The 20,909-nt window shown below is 45.7% G+C and overlaps 2 protein-coding genes across 2 annotated transcripts in view; one reads left to right on the forward strand and one right to left on the reverse strand.

Moving 5' to 3' along the window:
• The window catches only part of LOC103049015 (complement C2), a gene marked incomplete at its 3' end in the record, with an annotated part of 45,388 nt that extends 40,595 nt beyond the window's left edge, over positions 1-4,793 (reverse strand). The window contains 1 exon segment of the mRNA XM_088128625.1: positions 4,607-4,793. Coding sequence (XP_087984751.1) covers positions 4,607-4,646 — 40 coding nt within the window.
• Positions 4,794-11,867: 7,074 nt separating this feature from the next.
• On the forward strand, positions 11,868-20,845 carry ZBTB12 (zinc finger and BTB domain containing 12). The gene is made up of 3 exons (XM_015889629.3): positions 11,868-12,087; positions 15,359-15,945; positions 18,498-20,845. Exons 2-3 carry the CDS (start codon positions 15,449-15,451, stop codon positions 19,522-19,524), a joined length of 1,524 nt encoding a protein of 507 aa, XP_015745115.1. The 5' UTR covers positions 11,868-12,087; positions 15,359-15,448; the 3' UTR covers positions 19,525-20,845.
• Positions 20,846-20,909: the final 64 nt, after the last annotated feature.

Consider the following 20,909-nt stretch of genomic DNA (forward strand, 5'->3'; position numbering starts at 1 on the left):
ATTACAATTAAAGGAGAAGAACACTCAGACTCAACTTACAAATACAGAATGAAGCAAAATATTTTAACATTGAACATATTGAAGGATATTTTTGAAAAATGGACCCAGAAGTTAATTTTAATAGTGTCTGCCTCTATAGATAGACTGTGTTTAAAAGATGTTACGGAAGAGGAACAAGTTTTACCTGACAAAATTGACAATGATTTGAAAGTAGATTTAAAAATGACAGGCTACAAAATATTACACTGGATACACAAAAGAAACTGGCTGATGACTTAATAATTAAAAGGGATATACAAATAATAAACCAACAGAGTGACCTGGATAATTATCCTATATTGGATTTACCGAAGAGGCTTGTTAAAGTTTTGAAGAATTTTGTGAGAAGGGACAAAGCAAAAATGAAAAGAAATCAAGTTCTAGGACATTATTTGAAGGGACTAAAGATCAAGATAGTTATAAGTAAAAGGAAGAAATATAAAGTTGGCTTATTTGATCAAGGTTAAAATAGATACGTTGTTATCTCTGGTAATCCTTAATGGACTTTTGTTGACATCAGGAGTGAAATGCAAGGTTTTACGAATTTGTTTACAGAGATGGGATATGGGAAGAAGAGATCATCTGTTTTATTTTAAGAGAAGGTGATAAGTTACTAAAATTGTTTATACTTCTTGTGATGAAGGGGGAAATCCTTTCTTTATATATTTTCTTCTTCTTTATTCTTCTTTTTCTTTCTTTTCTATTTTTTCTTTTTTCCTGCACCGTCTTTTTTTCTTTTTATTCTTTCATTTTTTTAGTTTGCATTCGTTTTTATTGCTGTAATTGTAATTTTTAATAAAATTACTATAAAAAAAAAAGCAAGCTCTACGGACTCATTCTCATGTGCTTTGCTGTGGCACAAACATGGCCCCATAGTTGATTTTTAGGTCATTTCCTCACAATGTTGTCTTTGCCTCATCCCCAGCCCGTAGCTGAAGCGGCTCAAAGTTGCCTTCAGTTTTCAGATAGCATTTTCCCTCTCCCAGCAGTTTCTCCCATAGATACAATCTAGGCAGGCTTCATCAACGATGGGCCTGCTGGCGCAGTCAGGAGTGAGATCTGCCCAGTTCCTCTCAGCTATGTTGGGCTGCTGAAGGCATATCCCGTCCCCTCCGATCCCTCAAGAACTGTCCTCTGTAGCCACTTTGGCTCACGTTGCACCAGAGGCTAGAGCCCTGGTTTCCATAGAGGCATCAGCCCCTGTAATGCCCCGCCAAACTGTGTGTCACATCTTATGTGTGCTTTTTATAAGCATGGGTTTGGTGTCCTTTGGAAAGAATGCTACACCCGTGTTGTTTTCACATGCTGTCCAACATTCTGTGCTGCGCAGAAAGTCAACCTGACCTGGGAAAGAGAACCAGGTTCTACCAGCTGTGTGTGGCTCATTCTGTCACCCCTAGGTGCATTACAGCTTTCCCACTGCTTCTGCCAAGAAGAGGTTTCACATGGCTATAGTTTACTCGTTTGATGGGTGGTGAGGTCTGTCCTGTTTTGGCCAGTCCATTCCGATTCCATAGCCAGCCATGGACTACTTCCAGATGCTGCTGGACACAAGGACAGCTGGACTCTTTTACAGTACCACCATTCCCTTTCAGCACTAGTCACAGATAGAGATCACTCATTGTACTATATTCTTTCCTGCACCATCCCAAGCCCGTACAACCTGTCCCCCAGGCTATTTTGGAGCATGGGTTCAGCACTCCTTCAGAAGACCACGAGACCCACGTTCAAAAAGTGCTCAACTGTTAGATCACACATGAAGAGCATCTCCACAGCTGCAACCAATTGGCCGTTCAACTTGACAGATGGCTAAACATGCCATTCTAAAGGCCCCTATACCTGTCTAACTCCACCCCACAGTTGTGACAGGCAACATTTGGTGAGAGGAGAAACAAAGCCCAAGGAATCTACTAATGTAGTTCCCTCAACTTCTCTGTAGCAGGGCCTGCCCTCTGATCCGGATGGTCTCCACTCTGCTCTCATTCAGAAGAACGATGAAGACCTGGTTCTTCACCCAGGGCTTTGGAAAGGGAGATTCTTCACTTCCTTCCATCTGGTCTGTCACACTTGCCATCTTTTTATTTTTTTATTTATTTTCTTTTATTATTAAATTTATATGCCACCCATCTCTCCCAGAGGGTGACTCTGGGGGGCTTACAATTAAAAACCAAGCCAATAAAAACAATAAAAATATAAATACCCCCTGATTAAAACACAAATAACAAATCTATAAAAGCAATATACAAATCAAGAAGAGGGGGGAAGCAGTATCAATCATCCCACGAGCCAGCTCCAGCAATGTGAGCCCCCATCAAGGCCCCCAGGCCATCCAGCATAGCCATGTTTTTACACCTTTGCAGAAGGCCAGGAGAGTGGGGGCAGCCCGTACCTCAGCTGGCAAGCTGTTCCACAGGGTGGGGGCCACGGCAGAAAAGGCCCTCTTCCTAGACCCTGCCAGCTGGTATTCCTTGACTGGTGTGGTCCACAACGTGCTCCTTTTTCCTTTTATTGATTTTATTGTAATTTCCTTTTCAATTGTTGTACGCCAGCCAGAGTTGTTGGGAATTGCGTGGCATACAAGTTAAATACATTATGGTTGGTCACACAGTCAGCCAGATGTTTAGACTGGATTTGGCATTTTTATTCACCTATCGAGCTCTTCCCAAGGACCTGGGATAGGCCGATGCTGTTGTTTGATGGTGTTAAAGGTATCATTGCAGGATATAAGCTGTTCCAAATAAAGCTGCCTTTTGCAATTGACTGATGGTAATTTTGTCACTGCTGATGGTCTTCAAGTGGTGCTCCAGATGTTTTGGGATTGCACCTAAGATGCCTATAACTATTGGTATACCTTGGCTTTCTTTTGCCATAGTCGTTCTACTTTTATTGGCAGGTCTTTATATTTTCTAATTTTCTCTAGTTGTTTCTCTTCTCTCCTGCTGTCTCCAGGTATTGCAAAGTCCACTGTCCAGACTTTTTTGTCTTTCTTATCAACAGTTGTTAAGTCTGGGGTGTTGTGTGGCAGGTGCTTGTCTGTTTGAATTCTAAAGTCCCAGAACACTTTAGCGTCTTCATTTTGTAATACTTTGTCTGTTTTATGGTCCCACTAGTTCTTGCTTGCAGGCCAATGGTATTTCTTGCAGATATTCCAATGGCCCATTGTTGCTCCTTTGTTATTATTATTATTACGGTTGGTCTCACAGCCAGCCAGATGTTTAGACTGGATTTGGCATTTTTATCCACCTATCAAGGACCTGGGATAGGCAGATATTGCTGTTTGATGGTATTAAAGGTATCATCGTAGGATATAAGCCGTTCCAAGTAAAGCTGCTTTTGCAACTGACTGATGGTGATTTTGTCAATGCTGATGATGTTCAAGTGGTGCTCCAGAAGTTTTGGGATTGTTATTATTATTATTACTATTATTATCTTGTCCCACATTCAGTCAATAAGGACACTACCAGTCACCACCCTTGTTATTGTGGTAAAGCAAGGATTGGCAATTTGGGGCAGCAAATTTTATGCTGGCATACTTTTCTGATGTCTCAAGGACAGTTTAAAGCTACTATCAAGTTTTGCCCTACGAATTTCTTGGATGAGCATACATTTGACCGCAGAAAACTGAAATCTGGGAATTTGAATTGAGGCTTCCCCAATCCTATTTTGGCTACAAACACAGGACAGGTTTAACCTAGGTTCATAAGCCATGATTAATTCAGTTTTGCTCCTTTTCTTACTTCATACAACACACTGAACTAACAAAAATCAACCAAACGAACTACAGTACAGGAGCCAAGTTCCCACCACACACGAGGAGGAAATGTGACTACTTCGTGAGTCAGTTTGCTGTACCAACTCAGCTTCGATCTGCTTTAGAGGGCAGATCCCGTCAAGTTCTGCAGAATTTTGCTTCCACTTGCATGAATTTCTTTGCTGGTTTACTTTACACTAGAAATCCCGTTCCCGTTTTACCTGGGAGTAAGTCTCACTAAACCGGTGGGATCTACCGGAGATCAGGCAGAATCCCAAGAAACGTAAGCGCAGGATGGAAGGCTAGGAAAAGAATACAAGAACGAGAAAGCAACATCTTGATGGGGAGTGGAGCCGCTAGACCAGTGTTGTCCAAACTTGGCCACTTTAAGATGAGTGGACTTCAACTCCCAGAAATCCCCAGCCAGCAAGGCTGGCTGGGGAATTCTGGGAATTGAAGTCCACTCATCTTAAAGTGGCCAAGTTTGGACAACACTGCGCTAGACGCTTTAAAGGTGTAATCTTGCGCAGGATCCCACGGGCATTCTGCATAGGATTAGAACTCCCAACCGGGGAGGTGGAGCGAAAGACTCGACGGGCAGGGAGCGGGGTGTCGGAAGAGCGGCCGAGAAAACTCAGCGTGACAAAATCGAGTGTCACGCGGGAATTATTCGGAAGAGGGCAGGAAAAGCGCACCGGAGCCGGGGCATAGACAGGTGCCCCGGCCGCCTCCCGCGCCCCCGCGTCCCCGGGGCTGCACCGCCGCCCCCCGCCGCCCCCAGCGCAGGCAGCAGCGAGAGGCAGGGGCGGCTACTACCTGCCACGAAGCCGGAGAGGAAACAGAGGACCGGGATCATGGTTCAACGCCGCCGCCGCCGCCGCCGCCGCCGAGCCCGGGCCGCCCTCCTCTTTCACGCCGCGCCCCGCAGAGTGGGAAATTCCGCCCCAAACTCTGCAGCCGAGGGGAGCGCCGCGCCACCGCCGCGCCCGCCTTTCCCGTTAGAGAAAAGAAAGTGAATGATGGTGGGAGGGGTGGGGTGGGGGGAGTTGATTGGTGGGAAAAGGGAGGGTTGTACAAGCTGGGTCAAAACCGCTCCGGCACCCTACTCGTGTGGCTCAGTCTGAGTCTTTCCAGCGGGTCTGAGCGGCCGTGCTCGGAAAAGGATTTTCCTGCCTTTATTTGAACTCATCGAAATCAAAGCTGCTGCGGGCGAGGTGGGTAGGGGGAAATCCTTCCCCCCACCCCCCCGGGAGAAAAATGCAGTTTGGCCATAGACGGACGTGCCCGCGCATTCCCACGTCTCTGAGCGGCACGCGCCCGCCTGCCTTCCCCGCCACCTTCGTTCTTGCCTCCTGGAGCAGCTGCTTTGACTCGGTTGGTTGGTTGGTTGGTTGGTTGGTTGGTGAATTGCTGGCTGTGGCGCTTGCACACGACGGCATGCGGAGGTTTCCCGCTCGGGCGAGCCTCCCTCCTCCCCGCCTTGATTTCCCGTAAATCCAGTTTACTTAAATTCGGAGTCAAGGCTGGGAACGCCGCCCCGATCGTTCCCACCTTGGTGAATACCTGGGTTTTCCCATCCCGGTTCCGTGGAATGGTATCACATCTCGGGGGCTTCTGACGACAAAACCAGGAGGACGTGAAACTCCTTACGGCTTTCGGGGTTGAGGATTATGGGAACTGTAATACTTGGATTTGAATATCCAGCGGGCACCCGGTTGGGAAAAAGCTGCCTGGGGCTGCTCTGCTAATTGGGCTGAATTTTAATGATTAACGTAGAGTTGGACCAGGTCGAAGGGGACAAAGGTCTCCCTTTACAGTTGTTTATCCCATTCAAAGGAGTCTCTCTGATACACCAAAAACAGAGGGGAAAAAATCCAAGTAATAACTGGGGGAATCCGTCATTTTGAGTTTCCCCCATTGTCCTCAGCCATAAATTCAGAACAAAATATCTCAAAGCAAAGGAGTTAAGCTGATTTTAGGATTGATGTCCCTTATTACTTAGGACTGATATTCCTCCTTTGCTCCAGGTGCCCAAGGAGCAGACGTGCCATTACCTCCTCCAGTTTCTCCCCACAACAACAATCTTGTGAGGTGGGATGGGCCGCAAGAGAGGTACTGGTTCAGAGTCCCCCAGGAGCTTCTGTCACTGTGGCGGGATTAGAACCTGGATCTCCCTGCTCCTACTCCGGCACCCTCCCCATGACCCCATCTTGGGTTTGGGGCTGAACGTCTGTGGCTGAAGAGGCACCAAAATCGGGGTCTCTCCTTCATTGCTACATCACCCCCATGGCTTTAGGGCTGAGAGGAAGAGACTGTCCCTACATGGCTGAATGGGGACTTAAACCTGTTCTTCATCCTGCACCTTCACTGCTACACCACACTGGCTCGGGCTGAGGGAGAGGGACCGGCCCAGGGTCCCCAGGAAATTTCTGTGGCTAAGCAAGGACTAGAATCTGGGTCCCTGTTTGGACACCTTCGTCACTGCACTGTGCAGGAACCCCAGTTCCTACGCTGTGTACAGAAGCTGACTCAATGGGCAGCAGGTAAATTGCTGCAGTGGTCTGTGGGAATGACCTTGGGAGGCAGGAGGAAGAGCCACAGCCTAGATAAATGGAATTTGAGTCCGAAGGAGGAGGGGTGGAAAAAGCGTCTCAGAAGGGACCCTCCCTAGTTTTCGGGAGAGTAAAACTGAAGGAAGGGAGGGGTAGTTTCAGACTTGCAAGATTCTGTTCGTGTAACCTTACAATAAAGAGAGAGCTAGTACTCCTGTGGGTGCTTCTGGTCTGGACTACTTTGCAAGGCTGGTAATTGCACAGAAAATGGGGTCACAACCTTCAGTGTGTTTGGCGGCAGCAGGCCAGCTTATGGGGCCAGAGTGGAAGGCACTGGGCTGTGTGTGCTCGGAGACAAGAAAAACTGGGATGAAACATTTGCGCCACCCAAAGGCCAGATAGGAGAAGACAGGTGGAAAACTGTCCTAAGTCAGAACGCTTCCAGTTTGTCTCGTCATCTGGCTAGAAGCAAAAGAGGAGAAGCCTCTAATAGTTGGGTTTGTAAAAGGCAAAATTGTGAAGTGTCCAGCAACATACTTTAAGAAGGGTGTGGACAAACCAGAAGAAGGGCAAAGAAAGGCAGCGAGAACCACCAAAAGTCTGGAACCTTGGCGGACAGATTGAGGGAACCCATTAGGTTTAGCCTTGAAAAGAAGAGCGGGATAAATAAGTTCTCCCATCAGAGCAGTGTTTCTCAACCTCAGCAACTTTAAGATGTGTGGACTTCAACTCCCAGAATTCCCCAGCCAGCCATGCTGGCTGGGGAATTCTGGGAGGTGAAGTCCACACATTTGCTGAGATTGAGAAACACTGCACCAGAGGGTCGTAATAAACATTACACACCACAAGAGTCTTTATTCTTGTTGTATGTCATGTTTATATTATGACCAAAAGGCCAAAATAGCAAAGTACATATATCATTGAAAGGTTTAGCAAAAGATAAAATAGTTTGGCAGATAAAATCAATGAATAGATACTATGCAAAACATTTCAAACCTCAAACTTATTCATAGATTAGTAAGGACCTTGTTTTTATAGCCATAGTTAAATTGCCACTGTAATTTTAGGACTTTTATCTGAGGGTAAACTTTAACATATTCAGAAATATCTCTTCCTGGCCTCAACAGTAAAATCAGCCAGATGATGTCATGCCAAAAACTCTTGTAAAAATCTCAGTGCAGTAAAATGTGGTCCACGTTTCAAAGTCAGTACCATTACAGGGACGATGTCTTTGAGAGATGGGAATCTTTTGCAGTCTACCATATCGCCTATTTGACGGCAGCACGTTTAATTTGGCTTTAGAAAGGGCGATTCTATATTTACACAAATGCATTTCCTATTGAAAGTGAGGAATTGCTAGGAATGTTAGGAAAAACATCCTAATGGAAAGAGCAAATCAGTTGTGGAATCAATTGCTAAAGAAGATGTTGCTGGGATACACTCAGAAGCTAGACAGCTTGTAGATGTCTAAAGGGAGGAAATGGGGCAAATGGCAAAATGTGGGACATCCTCACACAAAGGCCATAACTTACTGACTTGCATCAGATGTTGGGACACAAATACATGGTTCTGACATTTATATGGTTACATTACTGTGCGTGTGTGGTCATTTTGGCATCATCGCACTATGCTGTGGACATCACCGGACAGTCCTTTTGGGGATGTTTTATTTGGATCCCCAAAGTGAGCAGGGGGATGGATTCAAGGGCCTTTCTCAACACTGCAGTGCATCCCACCCCCCTTCATTCAGTTAGATTAGGAAAAGCCCTTGAAGACCGATTCAAAGGAGGTGTTAAGCAATTCTACCTTCTCCCAATTCCACTTCCTTCTCTTCTCCGTGGGACAGACCAACGGCCTCCTAGACTTTTCCTTTGGTCAGGTGGTGGTCCACTTACATGGACTCATCCCACATTCTTGCAACACTTCCTCCTCCTTGGTGTCCTCCTCTCCTTGACAACTTTCTGGGTCCTGTCCTCCTCAGAGGTCTTCACAGAAAGCTCTCTCTGTGTTCTTCATCTTCCTGAGATTTCAAGAAGAAAGAGTGGCCTCCAGTTCTTTCAATGGAAAGGAGCATTGCAGTTTGCTAACCTTCTTCCTTGTTCGCTCACCCAATTTTACTCACTGGGGCTCCTGAAGGGGACCTCAGCTGTTGATTTAAGTTTCCTGATAGATATATATGGCAGAAAATATAGAGGAAATCCAAAAGCTGTAGTGAGGTCTGCTGAAATGTCCTCTTCTGCTCAACTACTCCCCTGTTTAACTATTAAAGCTGCTCTTTTTGTCTCTGGTTACCTTAAAAGATTAGGAAAAGAAATTAGTTGAGTTTTTTTTAACTGGTACCTAAATACTATCAGGTTTACTAGCTGGCGAATTGATAAAGAGCTTAGGAGACCTCACCAGAAACATTACAACTTGAGTAAAAAAGTGAATCTCAACTCTTAAGATGAAGCAAGTCAGTTCATTTTCTATAATAGTATAAAGGAATACTTCCTGGAGAATTTAGCTCTTGATATACCATAATCTCTGAAATGAAATAAATATTTGGACAACAGAATGAACTATCAGGCCAAAGATATCCACAGACCAATCACAAATTACTTTTGACCTTATCCCTTCAGTTCTCCCCTCTTTGGGTTTGGTGGGGGTGTTTTTGCATTTTCTCTTCTTTATTCTATTACACCTATGGCTCTGTATGTATTGCTAGATTACAAGTCACAGGATTTTCCACCACTGATGAAGCTGACTGTGCCTGACAAGAGTTGAATTCAACAGTGTTCCAAAAGAGTCTATGGAATACCGCCCCCCCCCCGCTTCTTAGCATAAATGTCTTTTCCAAGTTCTTCACCATTTTATTAGTTAAATCTCTTCTGTATGGCACAAATCTTCCCTAATCGTCATTTCTGAAAGTACTAGAAGCAATATATATTTATTTATTTGCCATTATTTGTGTAATGGAATTATGGAATTGTGTAAATGTGATGGAAAGTAATTTTCTATTGCAATTGCAATCTCTAAGAAACAATAATACGATGATACAATTGCAATCTCTAGCAACAACAAAACCATAAAACTATATCATAATAGTCCTGAAAACAATATAAATTAAGACTGCTGAACAGATGGCAGGCAAAACATAGGTATCAGTTTGTTATTTCACAGTCTCATTTTTTTTTAAAATTTCACAAGCTATGTTTAACAGCTTTTTCAGAAGGTGACTAAAGTAGAGACTAGCTGGATTGCAGAGGAGAGCTTCTTTCAGAAGGTCAGGGCAGCAACTGAAAGCACTGGTTCCACACCACCGTTCCCTTCATCTCTTGGGAACATCTTCTCATGAGCAGAACAGACAGGTTGGCCACAGTCAACTTGCAAGAGATGGTCACGTGCATATCCCGGGCCCACGCGATTTAGGGCTTTATAGATTAATGCCAGCACCTTGAACTGTACTCATAACCCTACTGGAAGCCAGTCCAGTACTTACAGTGTAAGCACCATACTGCCAAGCAAGTTCATACTAGTCAGTGTGCAGGCTGCATCAATGACAGTTTCCAGGTGGTCTTCAAGCTGGAGGGTATTGTGGTAACCTCACACCCCAGCTGCAGCTGGGCAAAGGCATCACGGCTTCCGTCTGTTGATTTAGGTGGAGCTGTGAATACAGGAGCGCTGCCAAGTTGTGGACCTACTCCTTTGGAGACAACGTCATCCCCTCCAGAACCAAAAGGGGAGCCCACCAATCTACCTCTGGACAAATCGTTTCTTTTTCTTGCTGGTATTCAGTTTCAACTCCTTTCATCTCACCCAGAGTCTTAGAGCCGCCAGACATTGAGTGAGAGCTTCCACAGCATCTCTTCAGCTCCGTGTAGAGATGAATAGTTGGATATCATTCACATATTGACAATATTTCACCTTGAACTGGCAGATGACCTCCTCTGGTGGCTTCATGGAGATGATACACTGTATAGTATGGGGGAGACTATCAAGGTCTACAGTGCCCCATATAAAACCCTAACCCTATGAGCCTCATCCTTCATCCCCCATTACTACTGACTGATACCACCCACTCAGGAAGGAGAACAGCTGTAATACAGTGCCACCAGTCCCAATTCCTGTAGGTGTTCCAGAAAGATATCATGATCAATGGTATCAAAAGCAGCTGAAAAATCTAGCAGGACAAGGAAAGCTGCATTCCCAATTTTGCTGCCCTTACACATAGCACAAACCTGACTAAGGGCTCGTACATATGTTCACTTGTGTTTGCTCTTCATTTTCCACCACAAGCATCTTTTTATTTATTTACTGGGTTTATTTGCTTATATACCACTCCTGTCATTACCACCTTTGAGCAGAGGACATACCCAATGTCTATATATCAAGTTAAAACAATACAATAATGATGTTTCTAGTCACTGGAAATAACCATCATTACAATAATAAAATAAAAAAGAGTAACATAACATACTGTAACGTCTATATCACCTGTGTTAGATTTTACCATGATTTTTTTCTTTGCCACTTCATCTTCTGAAGCTCCTTGGTAAGTCTGATCTGTGGTCAGGAAGATATTGCAAAGGTGCCCACACCATAATAAACTCCATATCCCAGAAGGTAACTAGGTTTGTGGAAGAAGTGGGAACTTCCCAGCCACTATTTAGCTGGGAACTTCCAAACACCTGGGAAGCAAATTTAATTAATGTGTTAACAGCTGGAAATCTACTATGGGAAGCTGGTTGTTTAGCAATGGCACTGGAAAAACTAAATTTGTTGCATTTTGATGACTTCTGCCACTAATGAAGGCCACTGTTTAGCTGGGAACTTCCAAATGCCTGGGAAGTAAAAAATAAATAAATAAAATACTCCTTTGAAGGTAATCGCAAATTCCAAACAGGGGATGCTGTTAAATGTCAGTTTAGGCCAGTGTTTCTCAACCTTGGCCGCTTGAAGATGTGTGGACTTCAACTCCCAGAATTCCCCAGCCAGCAAGGCTGGCTGGGGAATTCTGGGAGTTGAAGTTCACACATCTTCAAGCGGCCAAGGTTGAGAAACAGTGATTTAGGCAGTTGCAGGACTTCTAAAATCTAATGACTCTGTTAACAGTTGAATATCTATCACGGGAAGCTGGTTGTTTAGCAATAGCACTCGATGAGAAAAACGAAATGTGTTGCATTCTGACGAGCTCTTGCAACTAGGAAGAGCTTGTCTGGCTGATCTCAGAGGCTGCGTGTGGACGCTGCCCTCCCAGCCTTTCGGAAGAGGACGGAGCTGCTGTCCAAAGACGGCATAGGCGGGATGCCTTCTGCTCCTTCCAGCCCATCTTCCCCTTTGGAAACCTCGTCCTTTTCCCTAAAAAGAGGGGGGGGGAAAGTCCCTCCATCTCTACAAAAGCCGTTTCCAAGGAGGGGGGACCCGTTGCCAAGGTGATTTGGAGGAGGCTGAAGAATGCACCCCTCCCCTCTGCCCTCGAGGCGCGTGTTTATGACGTCACCAGCCTTAAAGGGGAAGAGGGTGGGCATTTAAAGGATCCACGGGTGGATTCTCCCACAATGCAATGAAGTTCTTTCTGCCTCCTTCTTTCATTGACCCTTTTCGGAGTTTTTTTTCTTTTTCTTTTTTTATCTGGCTGACAAATATTGGCCCCCCATTTCTGGCCCTTTAACGAGGCCCCTTTAATTCCTTTCTCTTGGCTTGCCCTCTTTTTTGGCGATTTGGGGCCGTCCCCTCTCCTCCAAGAGAGGGGGAACCGCGATCCAGGTGAGGGGGGGGCGGGAAAAGGAAGGAGAGACTGGGGAGTGGGGTGCGGGGGCCGGCACCCGGGAGGGGGGGTCTCCGGAGCTTTGCAAGGGAGCGGAGCTGGTGCTTTGCAAGGAAGAAAGGCGCGTGCAAAGGGGGAAAGAGGGAGACCGAGCCGGAGAGCAGCAGCGGAGCGGGGGGATCGTGCGCAACTCTGCATGTGAGCGGGGAGCCTCGCGAGGGATCCCCGTCTTGGAAACGCCGTGCAAACAAGCGGAGGGGAGGGGAGCGCAAGCCTTTCTTGCAAGCCCGCGCGAAGCGGAGAGGTTGCAGGCTACGCTTTGTGCTGAGAGAGAGAGAAAAGATTCCCGCCTTTTTCTGAGTCTGCAAAGCGGTGCGGAGCCTGCCTGAGCTCGGGCTTTGCAAACGAGGAGGCGCTCCCTATCTCTTGGAGTCTCCGGCTTCGGAGGTCCAGCGCTCTGGGAGGGCACCAGGTTGGGAAAGCCGAGGAGCAGCGTTGCACGCTTCCACGTATATCTGTGCCTGCGTGTGCCCCGGGGCTTTGCCGCTTCCGAGGGCGCTCCCTTTGGCGGAATTAACGCCACACCTCTCCAGTGATCATGTGTAGAGTTAATCACACTTTCTCTTGCAAGCGCTCTGCGCTTGCAACTTTTGTGCAGCGACATAGTTCAAGCTGAAGTTCGTGCACACATCAGGATGCTTGTGTCCTGGAAAGCCACGTCCGTGGGCTGATGCATCAAACGTGGACTCTGTAAATTAAACATACAGCTGCCTTATTAGGTGAAAGATGAGCGGGACATAGAAAACATTTTGGGAAATGAGCTGAGGATACAGGCCTATGTGTGGGCTTCTCTTTTTCTGTACAGACAGTCCTCTACTTACGAACAGAGTTCCAAGAGGCTGTTCATAAGTCCATTTTGTTTGTAAATCCAACCACGGCACACCGCATGCATACGCCTGGAAGTTGACAGCACGCCACATATGTATACATGCATGCCGTAAACTTTCGGGTGTACGTATATGGCGCACCGTATGCTTCTAGGTGTACATACACATGCACACCATAAACTTCCAGGACCTTCCTTCAGGGACCTTCGTTGTTGGAGTTGTTGGAGGTTGTTCATATCAGTGAAAATTCGTAACTTGAAAGTTTGTAAGTAGAGGACTGTCTGTATATGTATATGCAATATTCATCATGGAGGAAACTGAATGGCACATAATCAAAATATGCAATATGGGCGTTGATGTTTGGAAGGGAAGGCCAGATTTGCAGATTATATTGCATGCAGGTGCTGAACTAAAGAGCAGAATAACGTTATTGGCTAGATTCCCTTAACACCGCAAGCCAAAATCAAAACAATCCTATATGGCTTGATGTGTTGTGTGAACCAAGATGGCAGCTGTGTTTGAACATCACAATAAGTCCTAGCTTTTTGGAACAAAAATGTGTTTAATCTGTTTGGCTCCCCCCCCCCCCGCAAGTATTCCTGCAGTACATGAATGATGAAGCAATCAGAAACTTGAGTTGTCACTGAAATTTAAGGAAAGGCTGGGTTCATACATCATATTAAACTAGGGTTGCTGTATTTGGACTGCAGAGCACTGTGCAACCAGTAGATGGCAGCAAAGGGTAATTCTATTTCCCAGACCTCTTTGCTGCCATCTAGTGGTGGTTTGGGGCTTTGCAACGCAGATGGGTCAACCCTGTGCTAAATTGTCATGCAGCTTGTTTAGATTTAGAACATTTATGCAGTAGTTTGTAAAATGTGGTTTATAGCTTAGTATGTGGTGTGATTCCAGCCGCATTGTGGTTAATTTTAACCATCGTTTGAAACAAACAAACTTCCACGTGAGATATGCTTCAATTTAAAATGAACCACAGTTTAGGGTACAGATGACATGCTTGACTGCTCTCATTCTAAAAAAGGAGCAGAAGGTTCAGGATGGATATATATTTCATGCCCAGCCATTAAACCTTAGTTTATAAACCACAAAGGCTGGGTTCAAAACAACATGGTAAGCTAAAACCAAATAAACCTCACTATGGCTTAACATACTGTGTGAACTCAGCCAATATTATGGATTTTGTTTTTCATTTAGTTCCCATAATCCCAATTAGGGATGATTAGTTGGGTAGGACTTGCACGCTTGGATTTACCCATGGACACACTGCTTCAAAGAGATTAGTGCCACAGGTCGAAGTAACTACTCAGATGTGCAAACTAGCAATGAAATGGAAATCGAGTGGCAATGTATGAGAGGACCCTAAATGAAAAGCTGTAGCAGATTGAGACTGGCCCAGGATTCAGAATCAAATGTGCTTTGTATACCTGAAAGAAATGGGCCAGGGCTGGGGTGAGGTGTAGGCAGGCTAAAATGGAAGCATTTGAGGGAAAAGAGCAGATTAGAGGGGATTGTTTTGGCTGAATGAGATCTGACAAAGGCCTTATTTTCTGGGGCCCTATTAATCAGAACCAACTGAGTTTACAGTTGTGCTGCCCTAGAATGTTTTAGGACACGGTCTTAAATAAAGACCATAGTGAAAGTATTGTGCTTTAAATGTGCCTTTCATTCATTTGTGGTTTTAGTGTTCCTTATGTTGGTACAATTCTAAGTTGCGTATAGCAGGGTTCCTCAACCCTCAGCAACTCTAAGATGGGTGGACTTCAACTCCCAGAATTCCCCAGCCAGCCATGGTGGCTAGGGAATTCTGGGAGTTGAAGTCCACCCATCTTAAACTTGCTGAGGTTGAGGAACCCTGGCATATAGTGCAAATCCTAAGCATGTTTGTTCAGACGTAAGCTTAACTGACTTCACTGAGCTTTGAGCTATAAAATGCACGCTTAATCTTAGAAGCAGTTACGTGTAAATAGATGTAGGATTTGTCACGTATAAGATCAGGATGGGGGCAAGTGAGATGAAGAAACCAAGTCAAAGGAAGGGAAACCAGGAGTTATTTTATGTATCAGCCAACCTTGGAAAAGATGTTAATAAAGATGGGAATCTGAGTTTCAAAAAATTGGGTAGGTCTGATGACAAGGCTGAGAAAAAATAATGTTTCTTCGGCTCGCCCGTTGTGCTAAGACTTAACTGTGGCACAAGCTGGATTCACACATTGCACTAAGCCGTAAACTAGAGTGAGCGAGTTCATACAGCATGAAACCAGATAATCAGGTTATGTCTTAGCACCTTGGACAGGTGGCATCTTTGTCCAAAGTGAGGTTATTTAAAATCTTAAATCCAGTGTCCTCTTCCTCTTTCTTTTTTTCAGTGTCTCTGTTTTCCTTGACCCTGACCCTCAGCTTCTCCTGCTCTTCCTCCCGTGTGGAATTTGGCACTCTTTTCCACCTCGCGAGAGCCAATGGCATCTGGCGTGGAGCTGCTTCGCTTCCAGCTCCCTGGCCACGAGGCGGCCACCCTGCGCAACATGAACCAGCTGCGCTTTGAGGAGCGCTTCTGTGATGTCACCATCGTGGCGGACAGCCTCAAGTTCCGTGGCCACAAGGTCATCCTGGCGGCCTGTTCCCCCTTCCTGAGAGATCAGTTCCTGCTCAACCCTTCCTCCGAACTCCAGGTTTCCCTCATGCACAGTGCCAAGATCGTAGCCGATCTTCTTCTTTCTTGTTACACTGGAGCGCTAGAGTTTGCCGTCAGGGACATTGTGAACTATCTGACAGCCGCCAGCTACCTACAGATGGAGCACGTGGTGGAGAAATGTCGAAACGCGCTCTCCCAGTTCATCGAACCCAAGATCAACCTCAAGGAGGAAACGGCCAAATTTGGAGGCTACCGGAAATTCAAGTCTTCCAGCGTAGTGGGTTGTTCTACCTCATCCAGCAAAGTGCACTCGCGCAAGAGGTTTGCTGAAGAATTCCTCAGAGTCTTGCAAATACATCCACACAAAGTTACTAGCCTGTTTGGGTGCCCCCTTCCCCATTAGTCCAAGTTCCTTCCTAAAAGGAAAAATAAATCCGTAGAAAGATCCAACTTTTTGAAAAATGTTCCCTGCCTGGTTGCCTAGAGGTGATTCTTACTCGCCACAGGCAACCAACTTAAAGATGGTTCTTAATAGTATTTCTTTAACTGTGTGCTATAAGGAATATATTGGGTAAGTAAGGTAATAGCATCATATCTGGGCAGCCAAAGAAATAACAACTGTCTGCTTCAGTCTTGTCTATCCTGCATACTTAATTTGTTTAAATGAAATGGGTTTATTTTATATGCTCAGAATTGCATGAATATTCAGTATAGCTTGGGAGTTTCTGAGACTGGAATCACAAGAAGGTTGTCATATGTAACTTGGCTGTCATAGATTTTATTTCACTTTATTTTTTATTACATTTATATGCCGCCCATCTCCCCCAGATGCAGTACCACAGATGTGGTACCACAGGGGTGAATTCTGTGTGAAGCACCTTGGACTTTGTTGTGATTGAAAATAGAGCCGCCATCATTTTTTAATGCATGGGCTGGGTTATGTCTGGCGTCCTCTGATTTGAGTGTGGGCATGCTTGCCATGAGAAACAGCTCTGGGCCTGTGATCTAGTAGCGATTCAGACTCTGTGAATCAACCCTAGAGATGTTCTCCATCCATGGAACTACTCAGAGCAGTGGCTGGAACTACCCAGGTCAGAGGGAGTTCTGAGAGGTGATAACCACCTTTCGGGAGTGTGTTTGCAACGGGCAAGGCTGATCCAGATGCAGGGAGGGAAAAGAAGTTGCCTTATATCAAATTAAGCCATTGTCCCAGTAAGTCCGATATTGTTGATTTGGGTTGGATACAGTTCTTGAGGGTGTCAGCGAGGGATTTGGGGTTTATACGTAGTCTAATGGGCATTTGTGCAAATTCTCCTGGACACAGAGACTCCTTACGAAAAGCAGTTGAAAAACAAGACAAGTATCGCACCCAGTATCTAAGCTGGTATTTCTCAATCTTGGAAGCTTAAAGATGTGTGGACTTCAACTCCCAGAATTCCCCAGCCAGCATGGCTGGCTGGGGAATTCTGGGAGTTGAAGTCCACACATCTTCAAGCGGCCAAGGTTGAGAAACACTGATCTAAGCAGATGATAAAGAGCAAGCTAGCATTTCAAAATCCTGGAAAAGCTCACCTTTCAACTCTTGCTGTCCTCAAAAGCAGCACTATTTTTTTTTTCGAGGATCAATGCCTTGCCATTGAGTTTAAAATAGTTTAACCAGAAGACACACAGCAGTTAAATGCCCAGTCCAGTAACAAAATAGTTGGAGCAAACCCCAAAAGCAGAAGGATAAAGTGTGAATAAGATATCCCATAGTAGCTTAGATTCTCAGAAGATTAACGTAGATGGTACTTTTTAATTGCTCCAATAAAAATCTGGTACATAAAACAACAGCAGCAAAGGCATGAAGTGAAAGACATTATCTGCGTGAAAATTTAATACTGAGCTAGGATTACTTAATGGAAACTTCTGTAAGGAAGAAAATAGAAGATGCGTTTTTGGATTGTATCTGCTTCCATTCCGAAGGTAAAGAACGTGCAGAAGAACCTATAAGAAAATTCTGCTCAGGGATTGGTGTTTCTTAGAGTACGTGCACACATTCACACAGACAGCAACCCCCCCATGCACTTGTGTGCTCACACACGCACACAAGCTCTGTGTGTACCTTGGAACTATCTCTAGAATTCAGCAATGTGGATTTTGGTTTCCACACTGGAGCTCAGCAGTCATTTAGAGTCTGGTAGATTTAGGCAGTAGATAGATTACATAAATAAGTAGACAAACTAGCTTGTTTGGAAAAGTTCAACATGTAGGGAGCATTACTTTTAAGTAGCATTTGATGAAGAGAGTTACTGGTTTTGAGGGAGAATTGTTTATGACTTGGACCTCAGCACACCACTCAGTAGCCAAGTGACCCATAGCTCCAGCATAGTTGCCTCTCCCCCCGTGGACATTAATGATTTGTTTAGGAGCAAATGGTGAGCAACACTGCTGGGAGTGTGAAGAGTCATGTATTCCTTTCAAAGGATCCGTTATCTGTGGATCTCAGGGTCCTTGCTAGCTTCTGGTCCTGGTTGATGCCATACCTTGCTACCTTCTGGTGGGCTATCCCACACACGTCTGCCTTTTTTGTCAGTTTTCCTCTTTGTTATGAGAAGCAAACCTATGTGAATGTTGATTAAAATCTTCCTTTTGGAGTGTATTTTCAAGGAGTAACCTCAAAGTAGGAAAGAATGCTTGCTACACATACTGTTCCCCGCTTTGCTGTACTGAGAAGAATTGCCTGCCTCCAAAGATGGATGGAGCCAATTAGACTTGAGAATATTGACTTGCAATAATGAGCCAATGGTCTGATTCCTTGTAGGACAGCAGCATTACCCATGTCTCAAACTTTCTTCCTCATGTTCTAACATTTGTATTTTTCTGGCTGATAGGTCCATTCAGCGGCCTGTTAAGCTGGAGTTCCCATTGGAAGAAGAGTTGGAGATGAAGGCAGAAGAGGAAGAGGAGGAGCAAGAGGAGGATTATGGGTATGAAGATTCTGTCTCCGATATCTGTATTGTGAAGATTGAATCAGCCATGGAAGTGGCTCAGCGGCAGAAGAAGCAGCAACAGCAACAGTTGGGCACCAGCTGGAGCAAAGATACGTCTCCCCAGCAAAGTTGGAACAAGGAAAGTTCACCACAACAAGCTTGGGACAAAGAATTATCTCCTCCACCAGGGTGGAACAAAGCTGAATCTGGAGACCAGGAAGAACCTCAAGTCAACTCTACAGTGGCAGAAGCCATTGAGTCTTCTCCAGAATCTACACCAGAGAAACCTCAGCATGGTGTGGTAAAGGCCTCCTACAGCCTCTCTGAGGATGCTGTAGGTAAAGGCCTCCTGATCATCCCTGGGGGAGGCTACTTGGAGGAGACCAGCGAGGCAGCAGCTGTTGCTGCTGAGTGCCAGAGCAGCAGCAGTGGGATGGGACTGGTGCTTGCAGGACTGAGTGGTCGTCCCTTCTCCACCTTTCCTGTGGTAGGGAGAGGTAGCAGTTCAGGAACACTAGGGGGAGGTAGTGGGATCTCAAGAATCATCTGTTGCACCAAGTGTGAGGAGGTCTTCCAGGGGGTGGAGAAGCTTGTCTTCCATATGCGGGCCCATCACTTCATTTTCATGTGCCCTCGGTGCGGCAAGCAGTTCAACCACAGCAGCAACCTCAACCGGCATATGAATGTTCACCGTGGGGTGAAATCACATTCCTGCACCATCTGCGGGAAGTGTTTCACTCAGAAGTCCACACTCCATGATCACATGAACCTCCATAGTGGTGAGAGGCCATACCGCTGCTCTTACTGTGATGTGCGCTTTGCCCACAAGCCTGCAATTCGCCGCCACCTCAAGGAACAGCACGGCAAAACTACAGCTGAGAACGTCATGGAAGCCAGCGTGACCGAGATCAATGTCCTCATACGTTGAAGGAGGAAGTAGGGGTAGCGGTGGGAAATGGAAGGGGGACTCCTGAGCTCTGAGGGAGGGACGTGGGCTAGAGGGATTAGATGTAGGGGTAATGAGCCAGGATCCCTGAGTTTTGTGGGATAGGATTAGTGCTAGTATGCTAGAGGGGTGGAAGCCCTGGATTCTGTGGACGGGTGTGGGAAGGGCTAGTGGATTAGCAGAGTAGACCGTACCTGAAGCGAAGCTCCTGGATAGTCTGGGAAGTGAAAGGGATCTAATTAGTTGGAATAGAAGGCCGTAGGAGATGGGATTCCTGGGATCTGTCCTCATCCTGCACAGGACCCTTATGCCCCATTATCAAAAATGGCTACCTCTTTGACAGCCCAACCCTAACCAGTGCTTGCTCAGAAGTCCTATGGGGGTGGGTGGGGCTGCCTTCCAAGTAGGTGTGGTAGGATCGTGGCTGTGGGTTGTTTGAGGGGAATCTCACTTGAGATACCTCCTCCTCCCCTAAAGTGACATGGATGAGACCTGACTTCATCTCAGTCAAAGAAATGGGGAAAAAACCTTCAGCAGTATAGCGTAGAGGGGATTGATCTCCACCAACTTAAGATACCGTTAGTAAATGCTGCCAGCCATCTGTTGCCTTGGACCTTCTCTCTGATCTTGTCATCCACTCAGCCACCAGAACAGGTCAACGAAGAGCCTGTAGATGAGGCTTTAGGACATCTGAAGCCTTAGAGAACCTAAACCAGTGGAAGGAAAGTTGGCAGCCACCTCAACTTCATGGGTGATCCTTGCTGAGATTGAAATCGTTTGGGCAAAGAAAGTCTCTACTGTGATGTTTGGTGGGAACAGCCCACTCGTGCAATTTTATCCAGATATAAAAAAAGGCAATAATTCTACAGGAAATGGCAGAGGAGTGAAGGGATAAATAGGCTGGTCTGCCCCAAAGGATCTGCTGGAGGAAGTAGCAGGGTTGGTTGTATTCTGCTCCTCTTCTATAATTGCACCACGGAAGTGCCGCCTTCATCCTCCCAAGACATTTTGGTAAGAACAGCCGATATGAAGGAAGTTCCTTGTCCACGGGACTGTGAAAATAAGCTTAGAATATGGTATTCAAGATGGGGAGCAGGCCTTTGCAGGTTTTGATGGCGGACAGAAGCAAAAGAAAAGAGAAAGCTCTCTGGGTCACTTGCTGTTGTCACATGATTTGGCTTTTCTAGGCACGAGGCATCGATTTATGGAAGGAACAAATGTCCTGGAGAATGCAGAGTGTTGTCTTTTAGAAAACATTTGTGACAAGCACAGAATCGTTTTTTTTCTTTAGTTTTATTAAGAAGGAAGAAACTGTAACAGAACAGGAAGAAAACCAGAAATGCAGATGTCGGGCTTAGTGCTGTTCA

This window comes from Python bivittatus, unplaced genomic scaffold, assembly GCF_059951505.1.
Source record: "Python bivittatus isolate LINGU-HERP-01145 unplaced genomic scaffold, Pbiv_v1 ctg000800_np1212, whole genome shotgun sequence".
Taxonomy (NCBI): Eukaryota; Metazoa; Chordata; class Lepidosauria; order Squamata; family Pythonidae; genus Python; species Python bivittatus.